This window comes from Carcharodon carcharias, chromosome 7 (assembly GCF_017639515.1).
Source record: "Carcharodon carcharias isolate sCarCar2 chromosome 7, sCarCar2.pri, whole genome shotgun sequence".
NCBI lineage: Eukaryota > Metazoa > Chordata > Chondrichthyes > Lamniformes > Lamnidae > Carcharodon > Carcharodon carcharias.
This window is the reverse complement of record NC_054473.1, coordinates 53,831,931-53,857,854: the sequence shown is the minus strand read 5'-3', so window position 1 is coordinate 53,857,854 and position 25,924 is coordinate 53,831,931. Positions and strand designations below refer to the sequence as shown.

Below are 25,924 nucleotides of genomic sequence, written 5' to 3'. Positions count from 1 at the left end.
CATTGCGCCTTTGCAGTGGCTGCCCCAAGCTTTAGTGCATCCCTCAGCACTTAGTCCTGGACCTTGGAATGTGCCAGTCTGCATCATTCAGTCGGGGACAAATCTTTGCACTAGAAGACCAACAAATTTTGGGCAGACCAAAGTTGATGATCCTCCAGCTGTAGTTGATGTTTGTCTCGGTGTGTGTCCCTGGGAACAGCCTGTAGAGCACACGGTCCTGTGTCACATCACTGCTCGGGATGAACCTCGACACAAACCGTTACATTTCCCTCCAGACCTTCTTTGCAAAGGCACATTCCACAAGGAGGTGAACCATGATTTCTTCCCCACCACAGCCACCTCGAGGGCAATGTGCAGAGGGTGTGAGGCTCCTAGCGTGTTGGAAGGATCTGACTGGGAGGGCCTTTCTCACCACCAGCCAAGCTACATCTTGGTGTTTGTTGGAAAGTTCTGGTGATGAGGCGGTCTGCCAAATGACTTTGACAGTCTGCCCGGAGAACCATCCGACAGGATCCATCATCTCCTTTTCCCGCAGAGCCTCTAGGACATTACAGGCCGACCACTGCCTGATGGACTTGTGGTCAAAGGTGTTTCTCTGCATAAATTTTCCCACGAGGGACATGTGGTACAGCACAGTCCAAATACTTACATTTGGGACAGGAGCCTCCTCTTGCCACTAGTTTGGGTTGTGGTTTATTTCTTTGTGGTTTTCCTCTTTACCTTCCACTTTACAGAAGGGAGAGGTTGACACGAAGCAGAACATAAGGACATAAGTGGAAGATGGAAGGCATGGTTGAAGGTATTTTTAAATAGAAAGTGAAGTAACAGTAACAAGAAGCTTTGGAAAGGTATCCAAGAAGGCAGAGATATAAGACTGGACTGTGCTGGTGTAGCAGAAGTGACAAAGAACAAAGAACCTATTGTCAGAGGCTGGGACACGTCAGGCATAGTACACAGAGGGTCTGGAGATTGTGAAAGAAGTTGGACCTTATGCTTAACATGTAAAAAACGTTGTATATATTGGCTACAATTGTAAATGTCATGAGTAATATTGAGGGTCGAAAAAAAATATTCTGCACTTTGTATTGCGAAATTTAAACATTCTCGTAACATACTTTTATAAATTTTGTCAACGTTTTTTTTGGAAAAAATGACGTGACCCGAAGTATGAAAGGTGATTTTTAAAAGAAGGGAAATTCTTGCTGTTGATACACTAGGACATTGGCAGCAGAGTTTTGGATGATTCGAAAGTTGTGAAGGATTGAGGTGGGATGGCTTGAGGAAAACATTGGAAAAATCCTTTCTCCCGGTAAAGGGGTGGATGGAGCAGAGAAGATAGCGCAAAATGCGAGCAGTTTCACCCAGCAGAGGGGCGCGGTGCAGGCCGGGAGTGCGGGGCAGGGGCCGGCGCGGTGCAGGCAGGGAGTGCGGGGCAGGGGCCGCCCCGGTGCATGCCGGGAGCGCGGTGCGGAGGCAGGCGCGGTGCAGGCCGGGGGTGCGGGGCAGGAGCAGACGCGGTGCAGGCCAGGAATGCGGGGCAGGGGCGGGCGCGGTGCAGGCTGGGTGCCGACCTCACTGCTGTCTGTTTGCTGCTACGTGGAGGAGGTGGAGTGAGAGTCTGGCAGAGCCAGGCCCGGGGGTGGGACAGAGCGGCGGAGGCTTCACATTACCAGGCCGTAGCCCTTAGCATCGCGACAGTGAGTTCGGGAGCCTGGTCCAGGTCCTGTTTGAGCTCCGGAGGCTGTAGGATATACAGAGACGATACAGGGCCCGACCCTGAGACTTGATAAGGCCTCGGCGGCTGGAGGCTGTCCCCAGGATGAGCTGGTTCAATGCCTCACATCTGTCGAGCTTCGCTAAACAAGCCTTGTCACAGGCTCAGAAATCGATCGACAGGGTCTTAGACATCCAAGAAGATGAGGGTGTCGCCTGGGCTGACAGTATAACGCCAGGATATGAGGAAGGTACAGTGTCTACCAGCAGTGTCTCCCAGCAGAGAGAGTCTCCCAGCAGAGGGAGAGAGAGTGTCTCCCAGCAGAGAGAGAGAGTCTCCCAGCAGAGGGAGAGAGTCTCCCAGCAGAGAGAGAGAGTCTCCCAGCAGAGGGAGAGAGAAAGAGTCTCCCAGCAGAGAGAGAGAGTCTCCCGAGAGAGAGAGAGAAAGAGTCTCCCAGCAGAGAGAGAGAGAGAGCACGAGTCTCCTAGCAGAGAGAGAGAGTGTCTCCCGGCAGAGAGAGAGAGAGTGTGTCTCCCGGCAGAGAGAGAGAGAGAGTGTGTCTCCCGGCAGAGTGTGTCTCCCGGTAGAGAGTGAGAGAGAACGTGTCTCCCAGCAGAGAGAGTTCGAGTGTGTCTCCCGGCAGAGAGAGGTGTGTCTCCTGGCAGACAGAAAGAGTGAGAGAGTGTCTCCCGGCAGAGTGAGAGAAAGAGAGTATCTCCCGGCAGACAGAGAGAGTGTCTCCCGGTAGAGAGAGAGAGAGAGCGTGGCTCCCGGCAGAGAGAGAGAGAGCGTGTCTCACAGCAGAGAGAGAGAGTATCTCCCGGCAGACAGAGAAAGAGAGAGTGTGTCTCCCGGCAGAGAGAGAAAGAGAGAGAGTGTCTCCCAGCAGAGAGAGAGTGCCTCCCAGCAGAGCGAGTGTCTCCCAGCAGAGAGAGTGTGTCTCCCAACAGAGAGAGAAAGAGAGTGTGTGTCTCCCGGCAGAGAGAGAGAGTATCTCCCAGCATAGAGAGAGTGAGTGTGTCTCCCAGCAGAGAGAGAAAGTGTCGCCCAGCAGAGAGAGGGTGTCTCCCAGCAGAGAGAGATGGTGTCTCCGAGCACAGAAAGAGAGATGGTGTCTCCCAGCAGAGAGAGAGGGTGTCTCCCAGCAGGAGAGAGAGAGTGTCTCCCAGCAGGAGAGAGTGTCTCCCAGCAGAGAGAGTGTCTCCCAGCAGAGAGAGAGAGAGTGTGTGTCTCCCGGCAGAGAGAGAGAGTATCTCCCAGCAGAGAGAGTGTATGCCGGCATAGAGAGTGGGAGTGTCTCCCAGCATAGAGAGTGGGAGTGTCTCCCAGCATAGAGAGTGAGAGTGTCTCCCAGCAGAGAGAGAGAGAGGGTGTCTCCCAGCAGAGAGAGAGAGAGGGTGTCTCCCAGCAGAGAGAGAGAGAGGGTGTCTCCCAGCAGAGAGAGAGAGAGGGTGTCTCCCAGCAGAGAGAGAGAGAGGGTGTCTCCCAGCAGAGAGAGAGAGAGGGTGTCTCCCAGCAGAGAGAGAGAGAGGGTGTCTCCCAGCAGAGAGAGAGAGAGAGAGTCTCCCAGCAGAGAGAGAGAGAGAGAGAGTCTCCCAGCAGAGAGAGAGAGTATCTCCCAGCAGACAGAGGGAGAGAGAGTGTCTCCTGGCAGACAGAGAGAGAGAGAGAGAGAGAGAGTGTCTCCCAGCAGAGAGAGAAAGAGAGAGTGTCTCCCAGCAGAGAGCGAGTGTCTCCCAGCAGTGAGCGAGTGTCTCCCAGCAGAGAGTCTCCGAGCAGAGAGAGTCTCCCAGCAGAGTCTCCCGGCAGAGAGAGAGTGTCTCCCAGCAGAGAGAGAGTGCCTCCCGGCAGAGAGAGAGGGAGAGGGTGCCTCCCGGCAGGGAGAGAGGGAGAGGGTGCCTCCCGGCAGGGAGAGAGGGAGAGGGTGCCTCCCGGCAGGGAGAGAGGGAGAGGGTGCCTCCCGGCAGGGAGAGAGGGAGAGGGGTGCCTCCCGGCAGGGAGAGAGGGAGAGGGGTGCCTCCCGGCAGGGAGAGAGGGAGAGAGTGCCTCCCGGCAGGGAGAGAGGGAGAGAGTGCCTCCCGGCAGGGAGAGAGGGAGAGAGTGCCTCCCGGCAGGGAGAGAGGGAGAGAGTGCCTCCCGGCAGGGAGAGAGGGAGAGAGTGCCTCCCGGCAGGGAGAGAGTGCCTCCCGGCAGGGAGAGAGTGCCTCCCGGCAGGGAGAGAGTGCCTCCCGGCAGGGAGAGAGAGAGAGCGTGGCTCCCAGCAGAGAGAGAGAGAGAGAGCGTGTCTCACAGCAGAGAGAGAGAGTATCTCCCGGCAGACAGAGAAAGAGAGAGAGAGTGTCTCCCGGCAGACAGAGACAGAGAGAGAGAGAGAGAGAGTGTGTCTCCCGGCAGAGAGAGAAAGAGAGCGAGTGCCTCCCAGCAGAGCGAGTGCCTCCCAGCAGAGCGAGTGTCTCCCAGCAGAGCGAGTGTCTCCCAGCAGAGAGAGTGTGTCTCCCAACAGAGAGAGAAAGAGAGTGTGTGTCTCCCGGCAGAGAGAGAGAGTATCTCCCAGCATAGAGAGAGTGCGTGTGTCTCCCAGCATAGAGAGAGTGAGTGTGTCTCCCAGCAGAGAGAGAGAGAAAGTGTCGCCCAGCAGAGAGAGAGAGGGTGTCTCCCAGCGGAGAGAGATGGTGTCTCCCAGCACAGAAAGAGAGATGGTGTCTCCCAGCAGAGAGAGAGGGTGTCTCCCAGCAGGAGAGAGAGAGTGTCTCCCAGCAGAGAGAGAGTGTCTCCCAGCAGAGAGAGAGTGAGAGAGTGTGTGTCTCCCGGCAGAGAGAGAGAGTATCTCCCAGCAGAGAGAGAGAGAGGGTGTCTCCCAGCAGAGAGAGAGGGTGTCTCCCAGCAGGAGAGAGAGAGTGTCTCCCAGCAGAGAGAGAGTGTCTCCCAGCAGAGAGAGAGTGAGAGAGTGAGAGTGTCTCCCAGCATAGAGAGAGAGGGTGTCTCCCAGCAGAGAGAGAGAGAGGGTGTCTCCCAGCAGAGAGAGAGAGAGGGTGTCTCCCAGCAGAGAGAGAGGGTGTCTCCCAGCAGAGAGAGAGAGTCTCCCAGCAGAGAGAGTGAGTATCGCCCGGCAGACAGAGGGAGAGAGAGTGTCTCCCGGCAGACAGAGAGAGAGAGAGAGTGTCTCCCAGCAGAGAGAGAAAGAGAGAGTGTCTCCCAGTAGAGAGAGAAAGAGAGAGTGTCTCCCAGCAGAGAGCGAGTGTCTCCCAGCAGAGAGCGAGTGTCTCCCGGCAGAGAGCGAGTGTCTCCCGGCAGAGAGCGAGTGTCTCCCGGCAGAGAGCGAGTGTCTCCCGGCAGAGAGCGAGTGTCTCCCGGCAGAGAGCGAGTGTCTCCCGGCAGAGAGCGAGTGTCTCCCGGCAGAGAGCGAGTGTCTCCCGGCAGAGAGCGAGTGTCTCCCGGCAGAGAGAGAGTGTCTCCCGGCAGAGAGAGAGTGTCTCCCGGCAGAGAGAGAGTGTCTCCCGGCAGAGAGAGAGTGCCTCCCGGCAGAGAGAGAGGGAGAGGGTGCCTCCCGGCAGGGAGAGAGGGAGAGGGTGCCTCCCGGCAGGGAGAGAGGGAGAGGGTGCCTCCCGGCAGGGAGAGAGGGAGAGGGTGCCTCCCGGCAGGGAGAGAGGGAGAGGGTGCCTCCCGGCAGGGAGAGAGGGAGAGGGTGCCTCCCGGCAGGGTGAGAGGGAGAGGGTGCCTCCCGGCAGGGAGAGAGGGAGAGAGTGCCTCCCGACAGGGAGAGAGGGAGAGAGTGCCTCCCGACAGGGAAAGAGGGAGAGAGTGCCTCCCGGCAGGGAGGGAGTGCCTCCCGGCAGGGAGAGAGGGAGAGAGTGCCTCCCGGCAGAGAGAGAGAGGGAGAGAGTGCCTCCCGGCAGAGAGAGAGAGGGAGAGAGTGCCTCCCGGCAGAGAGAGAGAGGGAGAGAGTGCCTCCCGGCAGAGAGAGAGAGGGAGAGAGTGCCTCCCAGCAGAGAGAGAGGGAGAGAGTGCCTCCCGGCAGAGAGAGAGGGAGAGAGTGTCTCCCAGCAGAGTGTTTCCCAGCAGAGAGGGTATTTCCGAGCAGAGAGTGTTTCCCAACAGAGATTGTCTCCCAGCAGAGAGAGTCTCCCAGCAGAGAGAGTCTCCCAGCAGAGAGTCTCCCAGCAGAGAAAGAGTGTCTCCCAGCAGAAAGTGTCTCCCAGCCGAAAGAGTGTCTCCCAGCAGAGAGAGTGTGAGTGTCTCCCAGCAGAGAGAGAGAGAGAGAGAGAGAGAGTGTCTCCCAGCAGAGAGAGAGAGAGAGTGTCTCCCAGCAGAGAGAGCGGATGCCTCCCAGCAGAGAGAGAGAGACAGTGTCTCCCTGCAGAGAGAGAGAGAGTCTCCCGGCAGAGAGAGTGAGAGAGAGAGAGTGTCTCCTGGCAGAGAGAGAGTGTCTCCCGGCAGAGAGAGAGAGAGAGAGTGTTTCCCGGCAGAGAGAGAGAGAGAGTGTCCCCCAGCAGAGAGAGTGTCCCCCAGCAGAGAGAGAGAGAGAGAGAGTGTCTCCCCGCAGAGCGAGAGAGAGTGTCTCCCCGCAGAGAGAGAGAGGGAGAGAGTGCCTCCCGGCAGAGAGAGAGAGGGAGAGAGTGCCTCCCGGCAGAGAGAGAGAGGGAGAGAGTGCCTCCCGGCAGAGAGAGAGGGAGAGAGTGCCTCCCGGCAGAGAGAGAGAGAGGGAGAGAGTGCCTCCCGGCAGAGAGAGAGGGAGAGAGTGCCTCCCAGCAGAGAGAGAGGGAGAGAGTGCCTCCCGGCAGAGAGAGAGGGAGAGAGTGTCTCCCAGCAGAGTGTTTCCCAGCAGAGAGGGTATTTCCGAGCAGAGAGTGTTTCCCAACAGAGATTGTCTCCCAGCAGAGAGAGTCTCCCAGCAGAGAGTCTCCCAGCAGAGAGTCTCCCAGCAGAGAAAGAGTGTCTCCCAGCAGAAAGTGTCTCCCAGCCGAAAGAGTGTCTCCCAGCAGAGAGAGAGTGAGTGTCTCCCAGCAGAGAGAGAGAGAGAGAGAGAGTGTCTCCCAGCAGAGAGAGAGAGAGAGTGTCTCCCAGCAGAGAGAGCGGATGCCTCCCAGCAGAGAGAGAGAGACAGTGTCTCCCTGCAGAGAGAGAGAGAGTCTCCCGGCAGAGAGAGTGAGAGAGAGAGAGTGTCTCCTGGCAGAGAGAGAGTGTCTCCCGGCAGAGAGAGAGAGAGAGTGTTTCCCGGCAGAGAGAGAGAGAGAGTGTCCCCCAGCAGAGAGAGTGTCCCCCAGCAGAGAGAGAGAGAGAGAGAGTGTCTCCCCGCAGAGCGAGAGAGAGTGTCTCCCCGCAGAGAGAGAGAGAGAGAGTGTCTCCCAGCAGAGAGAGAGAGTCCCCCAGCAGAGAGAGAGAGTGTGTGTCTCCCGGCGGAGAGAGAGAGAGTGTCTCCCGGCAGAGAGAGAGAGAGAGAGTGTTTCCCGTCAGAGAGAGAGAGTGTTTCCCGTCAGAGAGAGAGAGTGTTTCCCGGCAGAGAGAGAGAGTGTCTCCCGGCAGAGAGAGAGAGTGTCTCCCGGCAGAGAGAGAGAGTGTCTCCCGGCAGAGAGAGAGAGTGTCTCCCGGCAGAGAGCGAGTGTCTCCCGGCAGAGAGCGAGTGTCTCCCGGCAGAGAGCGAGTGTCTCCCGGCAGAGAGCGAGTGTCTCCCGGCAGAGAGAGAGTGTCTCCCGGCAGAGAGAGAGTGTCTCCCGGCAGAGAGAGAGTGTCTCCCGGCAGAGAGAGAGTGTCTCCCGGCAGAGAGAGAGTGCCTCCCGGCAGAGAGAGAGGGAGAGGGTGCCTCCCGGCAGGGAGAGAGGGAGAGGGTGCCTCCCGGCAGGGAGAGAGGGAGAGGGTGCCTCCCGGCAGGGAGAGAGGGAGAGGGTGCCTCCCGGCAGGGAGAGAGGGAGAGGGTGCCTCCCGGCAGGGAGAGAGGAAGAGGGTGCCTCCCGGCAGGGTGAGAGGGAGAGGGTGCCTCCAGGCAGGGAGAGAGGGAGAGAGTGCCTCCCGACAGGGAGAGAGGGAGAGAGTGCCTCCCGACAGGGAAAGAGGGAGAGAGTGCCTCCCGGCAGGGAGGGAGTGCCTCCCGGCAGGGAGAGAGGGAGAGAGTGCCTCCCGGCAGAGAGAGAGAGGGAGAGAGTGCCTCCCGGCAGAGAGAGAGAGGGAGAGAGTGCCTCCCGGCAGAGAGAGAGAGGGAGAGAGTGCCTCCCGGCAGAGAGAGAGAGGGAGAGAGTGCCTCCCAGCAGAGAGAGAGGGAGAGAGTGCCTCCCGGCAGAGAGAGAGGGAGAGAGTGTCTCCCAGCAGAGTGTTTCCCAGCAGAGAGGGTATTTCCGAGCAGAGATTGTCTCCCAACAGAGATTGTCTCCCAGCAGAGAGAGTCTCCCAGCAGAGAGTCTCCCAGCAGAGAGTCTCCCAGCAGAGAAAGAGTGTCTCCCAGCAGAAAGTGTCTCCCAGCCGAAAGAGTGTCTCTCAGCAGAGAGAGAGTGAGTGTCTCCCAGCAGAGAGAGAGAGAGAGAGAGAGTGTCTCCCAGCAGAGAGAGAGAGAGAGTGTCTCCCAGCAGAGAGAGCGGATGCCTCCCAGCAGAGAGAGAGAGACAGTGTCTCCCTGCAGAGAGAGAGAGAGTCTCCCGGCAGAGAGAGTGAGAGAGAGAGAGTGTCTCCTGGCAGAGAGAGAGTGTCTCCCGGCAGAGAGAGAGAGAGAGAGTGTTTCCCGGCAGAGAGAGAGAGAGAGAGTGTCCCCCAGCAGAGAGAGTGTCCCCCAGCAGAGAGAGAGAGAGAGAGAGTGTCTCCCCGCAGAGCGAGAGAGAGTGTCTCCCCGCAGAGAGAGAGAGGGAGAGAGTGCCTCCCGGCAGAGAGAGAGAGGGAGAGAGTGCCTCCCGGCAGAGAGAGAGAGAGGGAGAGAGTGCCTCCCGGCAGAGAGAGAGGGAGAGAGTGCCTCCCGGCAGAGAGAGAGAGAGGGAGAGAGTGCCTCCCGGCAGAGAGAGAGGGAGAGAGTGCCTCCCAGCAGAGAGAGAGGGAGAGAGTGCCTCCCGGCAGAGAGAGAGGGAGAGAGTGTCTCCCAGCAGAGTGTTTCCCAGCAGAGAGGGTATTTCCGAGCAGAGAGTGTTTCCCAACAGAGATTGTCTCCCAGCAGAGAGAGTCTCCCAGCAGAGAGTCTCCCAGCAGAGAGTCTCCCAGCAGAGAAAGAGTGTCTCCCAGCAGAAAGTGTCTCCCAGCCGAAAGAGTGTCTCCCAGCAGAGAGAGAGTGAGTGTCTCCCAGCAGAGAGAGGGAGAGAGAGAGAGTGTCTCCCAGCAGAGAGAGAGAGAGAGAGTGTCTCCCAGCAGAGAGAGCGGATGCCTCCCAGCAGAGAGAGAGAGACAGTGTCTCCCTGCAGAGAGAGGGAGAGTCTCCCGGCAGAGAGAGTGAGAGAGAGAGAGTGTCTCCTGGCAGAGAGAGAGTGTCTCCCGGCAGAGAGAGAGAGAGAGTGTTTCCCGGCAGAGAGAGAGAGAGAGTGTCCCCCAGCAGAGAGAGTGTCCCCCAGCAGAGAGAGAGAGAGAGAGAGTGTCTCCCCGCAGAGCGAGAGAGAGTGTCTCCCCGCAGAGAGAGAGAGAGAGTGTCTCCCAGCAGAGAGAGAGAGTCCCCCAGCAGAGAGAGAGAGTGTGTGTCTCCCGGCGGAGAGAGAGAGAGTGTCTCCCGGCAGAGAGAGAGAGAGAGAGTGTTTCCCGTCAGAGAGAGAGAGTGTTTCCCGTCAGAGAGAGAGAGTGTTTCCCGGCAGAGAGAGAGAGTGTCTCCCGGCAGAGAGAGAGAGTGTCTCCCGGCAGAGAGAGAGAGTGTCTCCCGGCAGAGAGAGAGAGTGTCTCCCGGCAGAGAGAGAGAGTGTCTCCCGGCAGAGAGACAGAGTGTCTCCCGGCAGAGAGAGAGAGTGTCTCCCGGCAGAGAGAGAGAGTGTCTCCCGGCAGAGAGAGAGAGTGTCTCCCGGCAGAGAGAGAGAGTGTCTCCCAGCAGAGAGAGAGAGACAGTGTCTCCCGGCAGAGAGAGAGAGAGAGTGTCTCCCGGCAGAGAGAGAGAGAGAGTGTCTCCCGGCAGAGAGAGAGAGAGAGTGTCTCCCGGCAGAGAGAGAGAGAGAGTGTCTCCCGGCAGAGAGAGAGAGAGTGTCTCCCAGCAGAGAGAGAGAGAGAGTGTCTCCCAGCAGATAGAGAGCGAGTGTCTCCCAGCAGCGAGAGCGAGTGTCTCCCAGCAGCGAGAGAGAGAGTCTCCCAGCAGAGAGAGAGAGTGTCTCCCAGCAGAGAGAGAGAGAGAGTGTCTCCCAGCAGAGAGAGAGAGAGAGAGAGAGAGTGTCTCCCAGCAGAGAGAGAGTGTCTCCCAGCAGAGAGAGAGGGAGAGAGTGTCTCCCAGCAGAGAGAGAGGGAGAGAGTGTCTCCCAGCAGAGAGAGATAGTGTCTCCCAGCAGAGAGAGAGAGTATCTCCCAGCAGAGAGAGTGTCTCCCAGCACGGAGAAAGAGAGAGAGTGTCTCCCAGCAGAGAGAGAGAGTGTCTCCCAGCAGAGAGAGAGAGAGAGAGTGTCTCCCGGCAGAGAGAGAGAGAGAGAGAGTGTGTCTCCCAGCAGAGAGGGAGACTGTCTCCCCGCAGAGAGAGAGAGTGTCTCCCCGCAGAGAGAGAGAGTGTCTCCCAGCAGAGAGAGAGGGAGAGAGTGTCTCCCAGCAGAGAGAGATAGTGTCTCCCAGCAGAGAGAGAGAGAGTATCTCCCAGCAGAGAGAGTATCTCCCAGCACGGAGAAAGAGAGAGAATGTCTCCCAGCAGAGAGAGAGAGTGTCTCCCAGCAGAGAGAGAGAGAGAGTGTCTCCCGGCAGAGAGAGAGAGAGTGTCTCCCCGCAGAGAGAGAGAGAGTGTCTCCCAGCAGAGAGAGAGAGAGAGTGTCTCCCAGCAGAGAGAGAGAGAGAGTGTCTCCCAGCAGAGAGAGAGAGAGAGAGAGTGTGTCTCCCAGCAGAGAGAGAGTGTCTCCCAGCAGAGAGAGAGAGAGAGTGTCTCCCAGCAGAGAGAGTGTCTCCCAGCAGCGAGAGAGAGTGTCTCCCTGCAGGGAGAGAGAGAGTCTCCCAGCAGAGAGAGAGTGTCTCCCAGCAGAGAGAGTGAGAGTGTCTCCCAGCAGAGAGAGAGTCTCCCAGCAGAGAGAGAGAGTGTCTCCCAGCAGAGAGCGAGAGAGAGAGTTTCTCCCAGCAGAGAGGGAGAGAGTGACTCCCAGCAGAGAGAGATAGTGTCTCCCAGCAGAGAGAGAGAGTATCTCCCAGCAGAGAGAGTGTCTCCCAGCAGGGAGAAAGAGAGAGAGAGTGTCTCCCAGCAGGGAGAAAGAGAGAGAGAAAGTGTCGCCCAGCAGAGAGAGAGAGAGGGTGTCTCCCAGCGGAGAGAGATGGTGTCTCCCAGCACAGAAAGAGAGATGATGTCTCCCAGCAGGAGAGAGAGAGGGTGTCTCCCAGCAGGAGAGAGAGAGAGTGTCTCCCAGCAGAGAGAGAGTGTCTCCCAGCAGAGAGAGAGTGAGAGAGTGTGTGTCTCCCGGCAGAGAGAGAGAGTATCTCCCAGCAGAGAGAGTGTATCCCGGCATAGAGAGAGTGAGAGTGTCTCCCAGCATAGAGAGAGAGGGTGTCTCCCAGCAGAGAGAGAGAGAGGGTGTCTCCCAGCAGAGAGAGAGGGTGTCTCCCAGCAGAGAGAGAGGGTGTCTCCCAGCAGAGAGAGAGGGTGTCTCCCAGCAGAGAGAGAGAGAGAGTCTCCCAGCAGAGAGAGAGAGAGAGTCTCCCAGCAGAGAGAGAGAGTATCTCCCAGCAGACAGAGGGAGAGAGAGTGTCTCCCGGCAGACAGAGAGAGAGAGAGAGTGTCTCCCAGCAGAGAGAGAAAGAGAGAGTGTCTCCCAGTAGAGAGAGAAAGAGAGAGTGTCTCCCAGCAGAGAGCGAGTGTCTCCCAGCAGAGAGCGAGTGTCTCCCAGCAGAGAGCGAGTGTCTCCCAGCAGAGAGCGAGTGTCTCCCAGCAGAGAGCGAGTGTCTCCCAGCAGAGAGCGAGTGTCTCCCAGCAGAGTGTCTCCCAGCAGAGAGTGTCTCCCGGCAGAGAGAGAGTGTCTCCCGGCAGAGAGAGAGTGTCTCCCGGCAGAGAGAGAGTGTCTCCCGGCAGAGAGAGAGTGTCTCCCGGCAAAGAGAGAGGGAGAGGGTGCCTCCCGGCAGAGGGAGAGGGTGCCTCCCAGCAGGGAGAGAGGGAGAGGGTGCCTCCCGGCAGGGAGAGAGGGAGAGGGTGCCTCCCGGCAGGGAGAGAGGGAGAGGGTGCCTCCCGGCAGGGAGAGAGGGAGAGGGTGCCTCCCGGCAGGGAGAGAGGAAGAGGGTGCCTCCCGGCAGGGTGAGAGGGAGAGGGTGCCTCCCGGCAGGGAGAGAGGGAGAGAGTGCCTCCCGACAGGGAGAGAGGGAGAGAGTGCCTCCCGGCAGGGAGAGAGGGAGAGAGTGCCTCCCGGCAGAGAGAGAGGGAGAGAGTGCCTCCCGGCAGAGAGAGAGAGGGAGAGAGTGCCTCCCGGCAGAGAGAGAGAGGGAGAGAGTGCCTCCCGGCAGAGAGAGAGAGGGAGAGAGTGCCTCCCGGCAGAGAGAGAGAGGGAGAGAGTGCCTCCCGGCAGAGAGAGAGAGGGAGAGAGTGCCTCCCGGCAGAGAGAGAGAGGGAGAGAGTGCCTCCCGGCAGAGAGAGAGAGGGAGAGAGTGCCTCCCGGCAGAGAGAGAGAGGGAGAGAGTGCCTCCCGGCAGAGAGAGAGAGGGAGAGAGTGCCTCCCGGCAGAGAGAGAGAGGGAGAGAGTGCCTCCCGGCAGAGAGAGAGGGAGAGAGTGCCTCCCGGCAGAGAGAGAGAGAGGGAGAGAGTGCCTCCCAGCAGAGAGAGAGGGAGAGAGTGCCTCCCGGCAGAGAGAGAGGGAGAGAGTGTCTCCCAGCAGAGAGCGAGTGTCTCCCAGCAGAGTGTTTCCCAGCAGAGAGGGTATTTCCGAGCAGAGAGTGTTTCCCAACAGAGATTGTCTCCCAGCAGAGAGAGTCTCCCAGCAGAGAGAGTCTCCCAGCGGAGTCTCCCAGCAGAGAAAGAGTGTCTCCCAGCAGAAAGTGTCTCCCAGCCGAAAGAGTGTCTCCCAGCAGAGAGAGAGTGAGTGTCTCCCAGCAGAGAGAGAGAGAGAGAGAGACAGTGTCTCCCAGCAGAGAGAGAGAGAGAGAGAGAGTGTCTCCCAGCAGAGAGAGCGGATGCCTCCCGGCAGAGAGAGAGAGACAGTGTCTCCCAGCAGAGAGAGAGAGAGTCTCCCGGCAGAGAGAGTGAGAGAGAGAGAGTGTCTCCTGGCAGAGAGAGAGAGAGTGTCTCCCGGCAGAGAGAGAGAGAGAGAGAGTGTTTCCCGGCAGAGAGAGAGAGAGAGTGTCCCCCAGCAGAGAGAGTGTCCCCCAGCAGAGAGAGAGAGTGTCTCCCAGCAGAGAGAGAGAGTGTCTCCCAGCAGAGAGGGAGAGAGAGAGTGTCTCCCAGCAGAGAGAGAGTGTCTCCCAGCAGAGAGAGAGAGAGTGTGTCTCCTGGCGGAGAGAGAGAGAGTGTCTCCCGGCAGAGAGAGAGAGAGAGAGAGAGTGTTTCCCGGCAGAGAGAGAGAGTGTCTCCCGGCAGAGAGAGAGAGTGTCTCCCGGCAGAGAGAGAGAGTGTCTCCTGGCAGAGAGAGAGAGTGTCTCCCGGCAGAGAGAGAGAGAGTGTCTCCCAGCGGAGAGAGAGAGAGAGAGTCTCCCAGCAGAGAGAGAGAGAGAGTGTCTCCCAGCAGAGAGAGAGAATGTCTCCCAGCAGAGAGAGAGAGAGAGTGTCCCCCAGCAGAGAGAGGGAGAGAGTGTCTCCCAGCAGAGAGAGAGAGAGAGAGAGTGTCTCCCAGCAGAGAGAGAGGGAGAGAGTGTCTCCCAGCAGAGAGAGATAGTGTCTCCCAGCAGAGAGAGAGAGTATCTCCCAGCAGAGAGAGTGTCTCCCAGCACGGAGAAAGAGAGAGAGTATCTCCCAGCACGGAGAAAGAGAGAGAGTGTCTCCCAGCAGAGAGAGAGAGAGAGTGTCTCCCAGCAGAGAGAGAGAGAGAGTGTCTCCCAGCAGAGAGAGAGAGAGAGTGTCTCCCGGCAGAGAGAGAGAGAGAGAGAGTGTGTCTCCCAGCAGAGAGGGAGACTGTCTCCCAGCAGAGAGGGAGACTGTCTCCCCGCAGAGAGAGGGAGACTGTCTCCCCGCAGAGAGAGAGGGAGACTGTCTCCCCGCAGAGAGAGAGAGAGAGTGTCTCCCAGCAGAGAGAGAGACAGAGAGAGAGTGTCTCCCTGCAGAGAGAGAGAGTGTGTGTCTCCCAGCAGAGAGAGAGAGAGAGTGTGTCTCCCAGCAGAGAGAGAGTGTCTCCCAGCAGAGAGAGAGAGTATCTCCCAGCAGAGAGAGTATCTCCCAGCACGGAGAAAGAGAGAGAGTGTCTCCCAGCAGAGAGAGAGAGTGTCTCCCAGCAGAGAGAGAGAGAGAGTGAGTGTCTCCTGGCAGAGAGAGTGTGTCTCCCAGCAGAGAGGGAGACTGTCTCCCCGCAGAGAGAGAGAGAGTGTCTCCCCGCAGAGAGAGAGAGAGTGTCTCCCCGCAGAGAGAGAGAGTCTCCCAGCAGAGAGAGAGAGAGAGTGTCTCCCAGCAGAGAGAGAGAGAGAGAGTGTGTCTCCCAGCAGAGAGAGAGAGTGTCTCCCAGCAGAGAGAGAGAGAGAGTCTCCCAGCAGAGAGAGTGTCTCCCAGCAGCGAGAGAGAGTGTCTCCCTGCAGGGAGAGAGAGAGTCTCCCAGCAGAGAGAGAGTGTCTCCCAGCAGAGAGAGTGAGAGTGTCTCCCAGCAGAGAGAGAGTCTCCCAGCAGAGAGAGAGAGTGTCTCCCAGCAGAGAGAGAGAGAGAGTTTCTCCCAGCAGAGAGGGAGAGAGTGACTCCCAGCAGAGAGAGATAGTGTCTCCCAGCAGAGAGAGAGAGTATCTCCCAGCAGAGAGAGTGTCTCCCAGCAGGGAGAAAGAGAGAGAGAGTGTCTCCCAGCAGGGAGAAAGAGAGAGAGAAAGTGTCGCACAGCAGAGAGAGAGAGGGTGTCTCCCAGCGGAGAGAGATGGTGTCTCCCAGCACAGAAAGAGAGATGGTGTCTCCCAGCAGAGAGAGAGGGTGTCTCCCAGCAGGAGAGAGAGAGAGTGTCTCCCAGCAGAGAGAGAGAGAGAGTCTCCCAGCAGAGAGAGAGAGAGTCTCCCAGCAGTGAGAGAGAGTATCTCCCGGCAGACAGAGGGAGAGAGAGTGTCTCCCGGCAGACAGAGAGAGAGAGAGAGTGTCTCCCAGCAGAGAGAGAAAGAGAGAGTGTCTCCCAGTAGAGAGAGAAAGAGAGAGTGTCTCCCAGCAGAGAGCGAGTGTCTCCCAGCAGAGAGCGAGTGTCTCCCAGCAGAGAGCGAGTGTCTCCCAGCAGAGAGCGAGTGTCTCCCAGCAGAGAGCGAGTGTCTCCCAGCAGAGAGCGAGTGTCTCCCAGCAGAGTGTCTCCCAGCAGAGAGTGTCTCCCGGCAGAGAGAGAGTGTCTCCTGGCAGAGAGAGAGAGAGAGTGTCTCCCCGCAGAGAGAGAGTGAGTGTCTCCCCGCAGAGAGAGAGAGAGTGTCTCCCCGCAGAGAGGGAGAGAGTGTCTCCCCGCAGAGAGAGAGAGAGAGTGTCTCCCCGCAGAGAGAGAGTGTCTCACCGCAGAGAGAGAGAGAGTGTCTCCCAGCAGAGAGAGAGAGAGAGTGTCTCCCAGCAGAGAGAGAGAGAGTGTCTCCCAGCAGAGAGAGAGAGTGTCTCCCAGCAGAGAGAGTGTCTCCCAGCAGAGAGAGAGAGAGAGTGTCTCCCAGCAGAGAGAGTGTCTCCCAGCAGCGAGAGAGAGTGTCTCCCTGCAGGGAGAGAGAGAGTCTCCCAGCAGAGAGTGTCTCCCAGCAGAGAGAGTGAGAGTGTCTCCCAGCAGAGAGAGAGAGAGAGTGTCTCCCGGCAGAGAGAGAGAGAGAGAGTTTCTCCCAGCAGAGAGAGAGGGAGAGAGTGACTCCCAGCAGAGAGAGATAGTGTCTCCCAGCAGAGAGAGAGAGTATCTCCCAGCAGAGAGAGTGTCTCCCAGCAGAGAGAGAGAGAGAGTGTCTCCCAGCAGAGAGAGAGAGTGTCTCCCAGCAGAGAGAGAGAGAGATTGTCTCCCAGCAGAGAGTGTCTCCCAGCAGACAGACTGTCTCCCAGCAGAGAGTGAGAGTGTCTCCCAGCAGAGAGAGTGTCTCCCAGCAGAGAGAGTGAGTGTCTCCCAGCAGAGAGAGTGCCTCCCAGCAGAGAGAGAGAGAGAGAGAGTGCCTCCCAGCAGAGAGAGAGAGTCTCCCAGCAGAGAGAGAGAGAGAGTGTGTCTCCCGGCAGAGAGAGTGTCTCCCAGCAGCGAGAGAGAGTGTCTCCCTGCAGAGAGAGAGAGAGAGTCTCCCAGCAGAGAGAGAGTGTCTGCCAGCAGAGAGAGAGAGAGAGAGTGTCTCCCAGCAGAGAGAGAGTGTCTCCCAGCAGAGAGAGTGTCTCCCAGCAGAGAGAGAGTGTCTCCCAGCAGAGAGAGAGAGAGAGTGTCTCCCAGCAGAGAGAGAGAGAGAGTGTCTCCCAGCAGAGAGAGAGAGAGAGAGAGTGTCTCCCAGCAGAGAGAGAGAGTGTCTCCCAGCAGAGAGAGAGAGAGAGTGTCTCCCAGCAGAGAGAGTGTCTCCCAGCAGCGAGAGAGAGTGTCTCCCTGCAGGGAGAGAGAGAGTCTCCCAGCAGAGAGAGAGTGTCTCCCAGCAGAGAGTTAGAGTGTCTCCCAGCAGAGAGAGAGAGTCTCCCAGCAGAGAGAGAGAGTGTCTCCCAGCAGAGAGAGAGAGAGTGTCTCCCAGCAGAGAGAGAGAGTTTCTCCCAGCAGAGAGAGAGGGAGAGAGTGACTCCCAGCAGAGAGAGATAGTGTCTCCCAGCTGAGAGAGAGAGTATCTCCCAGCAGGGAGAAAGAGAGAGTGTCTCCCAGCAGAGAGAGAGAGAGTCTCCCAGCAGAGAGAGAGAGAGAGAGTGTCTCCCAGCAGAGAGAGAGTGTGTCTACCAGCAGAGAGAGAGAGAGATTGTCTCCCAGCAGAGAGTGTCTCCCAGCAGAGAGTGAGAGTGTCTCCCAGCAGAGAGAGTGTCTCCCAGCAGAGAGAACGAGTGTCTCCCAGCAGAGCGAGTGCCTCCCAGCAGAGAGAGAGAGAGAGAGTGCCTCCCAGCAGAGAGAGAGAGTCTCCCAGCAGAGAGAGAGAGAGAGTGTGTCTCCTGGCGGAGAGAGAGTGTCTCCCGGCAGAGAGAGAGAGAGAGAGAGAGTGTTTCCTGGCAGAGAGAGAGAGTGTCTCCCAGCAGAGAGAGAGAGTGTCTCCCAGCAGAGAGAGAGTGTGTCTGCCGGCAGAGAGAGAGTGTGTCTCCCGGCAGAGAGAGAGAGTGTCTCCCGGCAGAGAGAGAGAGTGTCTCCCGGCAGAGAGAGAGAGAGTGTCTCCCAGCAGAGAGAGAGAGAGTGTCTCCCAGCAGAGAGAGAGAGTGTCTCCCAGCAGAGAGAGAGAGAGTGTCTCCCAGCAGAGAGAGAGAGAGAGAGTGTCTCCCAGGAGAGAGAGAGAGAGAGAGTGTCTCCCAGCAGAGAGAGAGAGAGAGTGTCTCCCAGCAGACAGAGAGAGTGTCTCCCAGCAGAGAGAGAGAGAGAGAGAGTGTCTCCCAGCAGAGAGAGAGAGTGTCTCCCAGCAGAGAGAGAGGGAGAGAGTGTCTCCCAGCAGAGAGAGATAGTGTCTCCCAGCAGAGAGAGAGAGTATCTCCCAGCAGAGAGAGAGAGTGTCTCCCAGCAGAGAGAGAGAGAGAGTGTCTCCCGGCAGAGAGAGAGAGAGAGAGTGTGTCTCCCAGCAGAGAGGGAGACTGTCTCCCCGCAGAGAGAGGGAGACTGTCTCCCCGCAGAGAGAGAGAGAGTGTCTCCCAGCAGAGAGAGAGAGAGAGAGAGTGTCTCCCTGCAGAGAGAGAGAGAGTGTCTCCCAGCAGAGAGAGAGAGTGTCTCCCGGCAGAGAGAGAGAGAGAGAGAGAGAGAGAGAGTGTGTCTCCCAGCAGAGAGGGAGACTGTCTCCCCGCAGAGAGAGGGAGACTGTCTCCCCGCAGAGAGAGAGAGTGTCTCCCAGCAGAGAGAGAGGGAGAGAGTGTCTCCCAGCAGAGAGAGATAGTGTCTCCCAGCAGAGAGAGAGAGTGTCTACCAGCAGAGAGAAAGAGTGTCTCCCATCAGAGCGAGTGTCTCCCAGCAGAGTGGGAGAGTGTCTCCCAGCAGAGAGAGAGGGAGACAGTGTCTCCCAGCAGAGAGAGACAGTGTCTCCCAGCAGAGAGAGACAGTGTCTCCCAGCAGAGAGAGAGAGTGTCTCCCAGCAGAGAGAGAGGGGGAGAGTGTCTCCCAGCAGAGAGAGATGGTGTATCCCAGCAGAGAGAGAGAGTATCTCCCAGCAGAGAGAGTGTATCCCAGCACGGAGAAAGAGAGAGAGTGTCTCCCAGCAGAGAGAGAGAGTGTCTCCCGGCAGAGAGAGAGAGTGTCTCCCGGCAGAGAGAGAGAGTGTCTCCCGGCAGAGAGAGAGAGTGTCTCCCGGCAGAGAGAGAGAGTGTCTCCCGGCAGAGAGAGAGAGTGTCTCCCAGCACGGAGAAAGAGAGAGAGTGTCTCCCAGCAGAGAGAGAGAGAGTCTCCCAGCAGAGAGAGAGAGTGTCTCCCGGCAGAGAGAGAGAGTGTCTCCCGGCAGAGAGAGAGAGTGTCTCCCGGCAGAGAGAGAGAGTGTCTCCCGGCAGAGAGAGGGAGTGTCTCCCAGCACGGAGAAAGAGAGAGAGTGTCTCCCAGCAGAGAGAGAGAGTGTCTCCCAGCAGAGAGAGAGAGTGTCTCCCAGCAGAGAGAGAGAGAGAGTGTCTCCCGGCAGAGAGAGAGAGAGAGTGTGTCTCCCAGCAGAGAGGGAGACTGTCTCCCCGCAGAGAGAGAGAGTGTCTCCCCGCAGAGAGAGAGAGTGTCTCCCAGCAGAGAGAGAGGGAGAGAGTGTCTCCCAGCAGAGAGAGATAGTGTCTCCCAGCAGAGAGAGATAGTGTCTCCCAGCAGAGAGAGAGAGAGTATCTCCCAGCAGAGAGAGTATCTCCCAGCACGGAGAAAGAGAGAGAGTGTCTCCCAGCAGAGAGAGAGAGAGAGTGTCTCCCGGCAGAGAGAGAGAGTGTGTCTCCCAGCAGAGAGGGAGACTGTCTCCCCGCAGAGAGAGAGAGAGTGTCTCCCCGCAGAGAGAGAGAGTGTCTCCCAGCAGAGAGAGAGAGAGAGTGTCTCCCAGCAGAGAGAGAGAGAGAGAGAGAGTGTGTCTCCCAGCAGAGAGAGAGAGAGAGAGAGTGTGTCTCCCAGCAGAGAGAGAGAGTGTCTCCCAGCAGAGAGAGAGAGAGTGTCTCCCAGCAGAGAGAGTGTCTCCCAGCAGCGAGAGAGAGTGTCTCCCTGCAGGGAGAGAGAGAGTCTCCCAGCAGAGAGTGTCTCCCAGCAGAGAGAGTGAGAGTGTCTCCCAGCAGAGAGAGAGTCTCCCAGCAGAGAGAGAGAGTGTCTCCCAGCAGAGAGAGAGAGAGAGTTTCTCCCAGCAGAGAGGGAGAGAGTGACTCCCAGCAGAGAGAGATAGTGTCTCCCAGCAGAGAGAGAGAGTATCTCCCAGCAGAGAGAGTGTCTCCCAGCAGGGAGAAAGAGAGAGAGAGTGTCTCCCAGCAGAGAGAGAGAGAGAGTGTCTCCCAGCAGAGAGAGAGAGAGAGTGTGTCTACCAGCAGAGAGAGAGAGAGATTGTCTCCCAGCAGAGAGTGTCTCCCAGCAGACAGACTGTCTCCCAGCAGAGAGTGAGTGTGTCTCCCAGCAGAGAGTGTCTCCCAGCAGAGAGAGAGAGTGTCTCCCAGCAGAGCAAGTGCCTCCCAGCAGAGAGAGAGAGAGGGAGAGTGCCTCCCAGCAGAGAGAGAGAGGGAGAGTGCCTCCCAGCAGAGAGAGAGAGAGAGAGTGTCTCCCAGCAGAGAGAGAGAGTCTCCCAGCAGAGAGAGAGAGTGTCTCCCCGCAGAGAGAGAGAGTGTCTCCCCGCAGAGAGAGAGAGTGTCTCCCCGCAGAGAGAGAGAGTGTCTCCCTGCACAGAGAGAGAGTGTCTCCCAGCAGAGAGAGAGGGAGAGAGTGTCTCCCAGCAGAGAGATGGTGTCTCCCAGCAGAGAGAGAGAGTATCTCCCAGCAGAGAGAGAGAGTGTCTCCCAGCAGATAGAGAGAGAGAGTGTCTCCCGGCAGAGAGAGATAGTGTGTCTCCCAGCAGAGAGGGAGACTGTCTCCCCGCAGAGAGAGAGAGAGAGTGTCTCCCGGCAGAGAGAGAGTGAGTGTCTCCCCGCAGAGAGAGAGAGTCTCCCCGCAGAGAGAGAGAGAGTGTCTCCCCGCAGAGAGAGAGAGAGTGTCTCCCCGCAGAGAGAGAGTGTCTCCCCGCAGAGAGAGAGAGAGTGTCTCCCAGCAGAGAGAGAGAGAGAGTGTCTCCCAGCAGAGAGAGAGAGAGAGAGAGAGAGTGTCTCCCCGCAGAGAGAGAGAGAGTGTCTCCCCGCAGAGAGAGAGTGTCTCCCCGCAGAGAGAGAGAGAGTGTCTCCCAGCAGAGAGAGAGAGAGAGTGTCTCCCAGCAGAGAGAGAGAGAGAGAGAGAGAGAGTGTCTCCCAGCAGAGAGAGTGTCTCCCAGCAGAGAGAGTGTCTCCCAGCAGAGAGAGAGAGAGTGTCTCCCAGCAGAGAGAGTGTCTCCCAGCAGCGAGAGAGAGTCTCCCTGCAGGGAGAGAGAGAGTCTCCCAGCAGAGAGTGTCTCCCAGCAGAGAGAGTGAGAGTGTCTCCCAGCAGAGAGAGAGAGAGTGTCTCCCGGCAGAGAGAGAGAGAGAGTTTCTCCCAGCAGAGAGAGAGGGAGAGAGTGACTCCCAGCAGAGAGAGATAGTGTCTCCCAGCAGAGAGAGAGAGTATCTCCCAGCAGAGAGAGTGTCTCCCAGCAGAGAGAGAGATTGTCTCCCAGCAGAGAGTGTCTCCCAGCAGACAGACTGTCTCCCAGCAGAGTGAGAGTGTCTCCCAGCAGAGAGAGTGTCTCCCAGCAGAGAGAGTGAGTGTCTCCCAGCAGAGAGAGTGCCTCCCAGCAGAGAGAGAGAGAGAGAGAGTGCCTCCCAGCAGAGAGAGAGAGTCTCCCAGCAGAGAGAGAGAGAGAGTGTGTCTCCCGGCAGAGAGAGTGTCTCCCAGCAGCGAGAGTGTCTCCCTGCAGAGAGAGAGAGAGAGTCTCCCAGCAGAGAGAGAGTGTCTGCCAGCAGAGAGAGAGAGAGAGTGTCTCCCAGCAGAGAGAGAGTGTCTCCCAGCAGAGAGAGTGTCTCCCAGCAGAGAGAGAGTGTCTCCCCGCAGAGAGAGAGAGTGTCTCCCAGCAGAGAGAGAGAGAGAGTGTCTCCCAGCAGAGAGAGAGAGAGAGAGTGTCTCCCAGCAGAGAGAGAGAGAGAGAGTGTCTCCCAGCAGAGAGAGAGTCTCCCAGCAGAGAGAGAGAGAGAGTGTCTCCCCGCAGAGAGAGAGTGTCTCCCCGCAGAGAGAGAGAGTGTCTCCCCGCAGAGAGAGAGAGAGAGAGTGTCTCCCAGCAGAGAGAGAGAGAGAGAGAGAGAGTGTCTCCCAGCAGAGAGAGAGTGTCTCCCAGCAGAGAGAGTGTCTCCCAGCAGAGAGAGAGAGAGTGTCTCCCAGCAGAGAGAGTGTCTCCCAGCAGCGAGAGAGAGTGTCTCCCTGCAGGGAGAGAGCGAGTCTCCCAGCAGAGAGTGTCTCCCAGCAGAGAGAGTGAGAGTGTCTCCCAGCAGAGAGAGAGAGAGTGTCTCCCGGCAGAGAGAGAGAGAGAGTTTCTCCCAGCAGAGAGAGAGGGAGAGAGTGACTCCCAGCAGAGAGAGAGAGTGTCTCCCAGCAGAGAGAGAGAGTGTCTCCCAGCAGAGAGAGAGAGTGTCTCCCAGCAGAGAGAGAGAGTCTCCCAGCAGAGAGAGAGAGTGTCTCCCAGCAGAGAGAGAGTGTCTCCCAGCAGAGAGAGAGAGTGTCTCCCAGCAGAGAGAGAGAGTGTCTCCCAGCAGAGAGAGAGAGTGTCTCCCAGCAGAGAGAGAGAGAGTGTCTCCCAGCAGAGAGAGAGAAAGAGTGTCTCCTGGCAGAGAGAGAGAGAGAGAGTGTCTCCCAGCAGAGAGAGAGAGAGAGAGAGAGAGTGTCTCCCAGCAGAGAGGGAGACTGTCTCCCCGCAGAGAGAGTGTCTCCCCGCAGAGAGAGAGAGAGAGTGTCTCCCCGCAGAGAGAGAGAGAGAGTGTCTCCCCGCAGAGAGAGAGAGAGTGTCTCCCCGCAGAGAGAGAGAGAGTGTCTCCCCGCAGAGAGAGAGAGAGTGTCTCCCCGCAGAGAGAGAGAGAGAGTGTCTCCCCGCAGAGAGAGAGAGAGTGTCTCCCAGCAGAGAGAGAGAGAGTGACTCCCGGCAGAGAGAGAGAGTGTCTCCCGGCAGAGAGAGAGAGTGTCTCCCTGCAGAGAGAGAGAGTGTCTCCCAGCAGAGAGAGAGAGTGTCTCCCAGCAGCGAGAGAGAGTGTCTCCCTGCAGAGAGAGAGAGAGAGTCTCCCAGCAGAGAGAGAGAGAGTGTCTCCCAGCAGAGAGAGAGAGAGAGAGTGTCTCCCAGCAGAGAGAGAGAGTGTCTCCCAGCAGAGAGAGAGAGTGTCTCCCAGCAGAGAGAGAGTGTCTCCCAGCAGAGAGAGAGTGTCTCCCAGCAGAGAGAGAGAGTGTCTCCCAGCAGAGAGAGAGAGTGTCTCCCAGCAGAGAGAGAGAGAGTGTCTCCCAGCAGAGAGAGAGAGTGTCTCCCAGCAGAGAGAGAGAGAGAGTGTCTCCTGGCAGAGAGAGAGAGAGAGTGTCTCCCTGCAGAGAGAGAGAGTGTCTCCCAGCAGAGAGAGAGAGTGTCTCCCAGCAGAGAGAGAGAGAGAGTGTCTCCTGGCAGAGAGAGAGAGAGAGTGTCTCCTGGCAGAGAGAGAGAGAGAGTGTCTCCCAGCAGAGAGAGAGAGAGAGAGAGAGAGTGTCTCCCAGCAGAGAGGGAGACTGTCTCCCCGCAGAGAGAGGGAGACTGTCTCCCCGCAGAGAGAGGGAGACTGTCTCCCCGCAGAGAGAGGGAGACTGTCTCCCCGCAGAGAGAGAGAGTGTCTCCCCGCAGAGAGAGTGTCTCCCCGCAGAGAGAGAGAGAGAGAGTGTCTCCCCGCAGAGAGAGAGAGAGTGTCTCCCCGCAGAGAGAGAGAGTGTGTCTCCCAGCAGAGAGAGAGTGTGTCTCCCAGCAGAGAGAGAGTGTGTCTCCCAGCAGAGAGAGAGTGTGTCTCCCAGCAGAGAGTGTGTCTCCCAGCAGAGAGTGTGTCTCCCAGCAGAGAGAGTGACTCCCATCAGAGTGTCTCCCGGCAGAGCGAGTGTCTCCCGGCAGAGCGAGTGTCTCCCGGCAGAAAGTGCCTCCCAGCAGAGAGAGTGTCTCCCAGCAGAGAGAGTGCCTCCCAGCAGAGAGAGAGAGAGAGAGAGAGTGCCTCCCAGCAGAGAGAGAGGATGCCTCCCAGCAGAGAGAGAGAGAGAGAGTGTCTCCCAGCAGAGAGAGAGAGAGAGTGTCTCCCTGCAGAGAGAGAGAGAGTGTCTCCCAGCAGAGAGAGAGAGAGAGTGTCTCCCAGCAGAGAGAGAGAGTCTCCCAGCAGAGAGAGTGAGAGAGAGTGAGTGTGTCTCCCGGCGGAGAGAGAGAGAGTGTCTCCCGGCAGAGAGAGAGAGATAGAGTGTTTCCCGGCAGAGAGAGAGAGTGTTTCCCGGCAGAGAGAGTGAGTGTCTCCTGGCAGAGAGAGAGTGTCTCCCAGCAGCGAGAGAGAGTGTCTCCCAGCAGCGAGAGAGAGTGTCTCCCCGCAGACAGAGAGAGAGAGAGAGTCTCCCAGCAGAGAGAGAGAGTCTCCCAGCAGAGAGAGAGAGTGTCTCCCAGCAGAGAGAGAGATAGAGAGTGTCTCCCAGCAGAGAGAGAGATAGAGAGTGTCTCCCAGCAGAGAGAGTGTCTCCCAGCAGAGAGAGAGAGTGTCTCCCAGCAGAGAGAGTGTCTCCCAGCAGAGAGGGAGAGTGTCTCCCAGCAGAGAGAGAGTCTCCCAGCAGAGAGAGAGAGTGTCTCCCAGCAGGGAGAAAGAGAGAGAGTGTCTCCCAGCAGAGAGAGAGAGTGCCTCCCAGCAGGGAGAAAGAGAGAGAGTGTCTCCCAGCAGAGAGAGAGAGAGAGAGTGTCTCCCAGCAGCGAGAGAGAGTGTCTCCCAGCAGAGAGTGAGGGTGTCTCACAGCAGAGAGAGTGTGTCTCCCAGCATAGAGTGTGTCTCCCAGCAGAGAGAGTGTGTCTCCCAGCAGAGAGTGTGTCTGCCAGCAGAGAGAGAGTGTCTCCCAGCAGAGAGAGAGTGTCTCCCAGCAGAGAGAGAGATTGTCTCCCAGCAGAGAGTGTCTCCCAGCAGAGAGTGTCTCCCAGCAGACAGTGAGTGTCTCCCAGCAGACAGTGAGTGTCTCCCAGCAGACAGTGAGAGTGTCTCCCAGCAGACAGTGTGAGTGTCTCCCAGCAGAGAGAAAGAGTGTCTCCCATCAGAGCGAGTGTCTCCCAGCAGAGTGGGAGAGTGTCTCCCAGCAGAGAGAGAGGGAGAGAGTGTCTCCCAGCAGAGAGAGAGGGAGAGAGTGTCTCCCAGCAGAGAGAGAGAGTGTCTCCCAGCAGAGAGAGAGAGTGTCTCCCAGCAGAGAGAGAGAGTGTCTCCCAGCAGAGAGAGAGAGTGTCTCCCAGCAGAGAGAGAGAGTGTCTCCCAGCAGAGAGAGAGTGTCTCCCAGCAGAGTGTGTTGCCCAGCAGGGAGAAAGAGAGAGAGAGAGAGAGTGTCTCCCAGCAGAGAGAGAGAGAGAGTGTCTCCCGGAAGAGAGAGAGAGAGAGAGAGTCTCCCGGCAGAGAGAGAGAGAGAGAGAGTGTCTCCCCGCAGAGAGAGAGAGAGTGTCTCCCCGCAGAGAGAGAGAGAGAGTGTCTCCCCGCAGAGAGAGAGAGAGTGTCTCCCCACAGAGAGAGAGAGAGTGTCTCCCCGCAGAGAGAGAGAGAGTGTCTCCCCGCAGAGAGAGAGAGAGTGTCTCCCCGCAGAGAGAGAGAGAGTGTCTCCCCGCAGAGAGAGAGAGAGTGTCTCCCCGCAGAGAGAGAGAGTGTCTCCCAGCAGAGAGAGAGAGTGTCTCCCAGCAGAGAGAGAGAGTGTCTCCCAGCAGAGAGAGAGAGTGTCTCCCAGCAGAGAGAGAGAGTGTCTCCCAGCAGAGAGTGTGTCTCCCAGCAGAGAGTGTGTCTCCCAGCAGAGAGTGTGTCTCCCAGCAGAGAGTGTGTCTCCCATCAGAGTGTCTCCCGGCAGAGCGAGTGTCTCCCGGCAGAGCGAGTGTCTCCCAGCAGAAAGTGCCTCCCAGCAGAGAGAGTGTCTCCCAGCAGAGAGAGTGCCTCCCAGCAGAGAGAGAGAGAGAGAGTGTCTCTCAGCAGAGAGAGAGAGAGTGTCTCTCAGCAGAGAGAGAGAGAGTGTCTCCCAGCAGAGAGAGAGAGTGTCTCCCAGCAGAGAGAGAGAGAGAGTCTCCCAGCAGAGAGAGAGAGAGAGTCTCCCAGCAGAGAGAGTGAGAGAGAGAGTGTGTCTCCCGGCAGAGAGAGAGAGATAGAGTGTTTCCCGGCAGAGAGAGAGAGTGTTTCCCGGCAGAGAGAGAGAGTGTCTCCCGGCAGAGAGAGAGTGTCTCCCAGCAGCGAGAGAGAGTGTCTCCCCGCAGACAGAGAGAGAGAGAGAGAGTCTCCCAGCAGAGAGAGAGAGTCTCCCAGCAGAGAGAGAGAGAGAGTGTCTCCCAGCAGAGAGAGAGAGTGTCTCCCAGCAGAGAGAGAGAGTGTCTCCCAGCAGAGAGAGAGAGTGTCTCCCAGCAGAGAGAGAGAGTGTCTCCCAGCAGAGAGAGAGAGTGTCTCCCAGCAGAGAGAGAGAGTGTCTCCCAGCAGAGAGAGAGAGTGTCTCCCAGCAGAGAGAGAGAGTGTCTCCCAGCAGAGAGAGAGAGTGTCTCCCAGCAGGGAGAAAGAGAGAGAGTGTCTCCCAGCAGAGAGAGAGAGTGCCTCCCAGCAGGGAGAAAGAGAGAGAGTGCCTCCCAGCAGAGAGAGAGAGAGAGTGTCTCCCAGCAGAGAGAGAGAGA

General features: G+C 58.0%; 1 protein-coding gene across 1 annotated transcript in view; it reads left to right on the top strand.

Annotated features, from left to right (window-relative positions):
- The first annotated feature begins 1,573 nt into the window (after window positions 1–1,573).
- The window catches only part of tmf1 (TATA element modulatory factor 1), a 256,873-nt gene continuing 232,522 nt past the window's right edge, over window positions 1,574–25,924 (top strand). Inside the window, exon 1 of the mRNA XM_041191288.1 lies at window positions 1,574–1,964. Within this exon, the coding sequence (XP_041047222.1) occupies window positions 1,820–1,964 (145 nt within the window). The 5' untranslated portion in view covers window positions 1,574–1,819. The remainder of the gene's footprint in view (window positions 1,965–25,924) is intronic.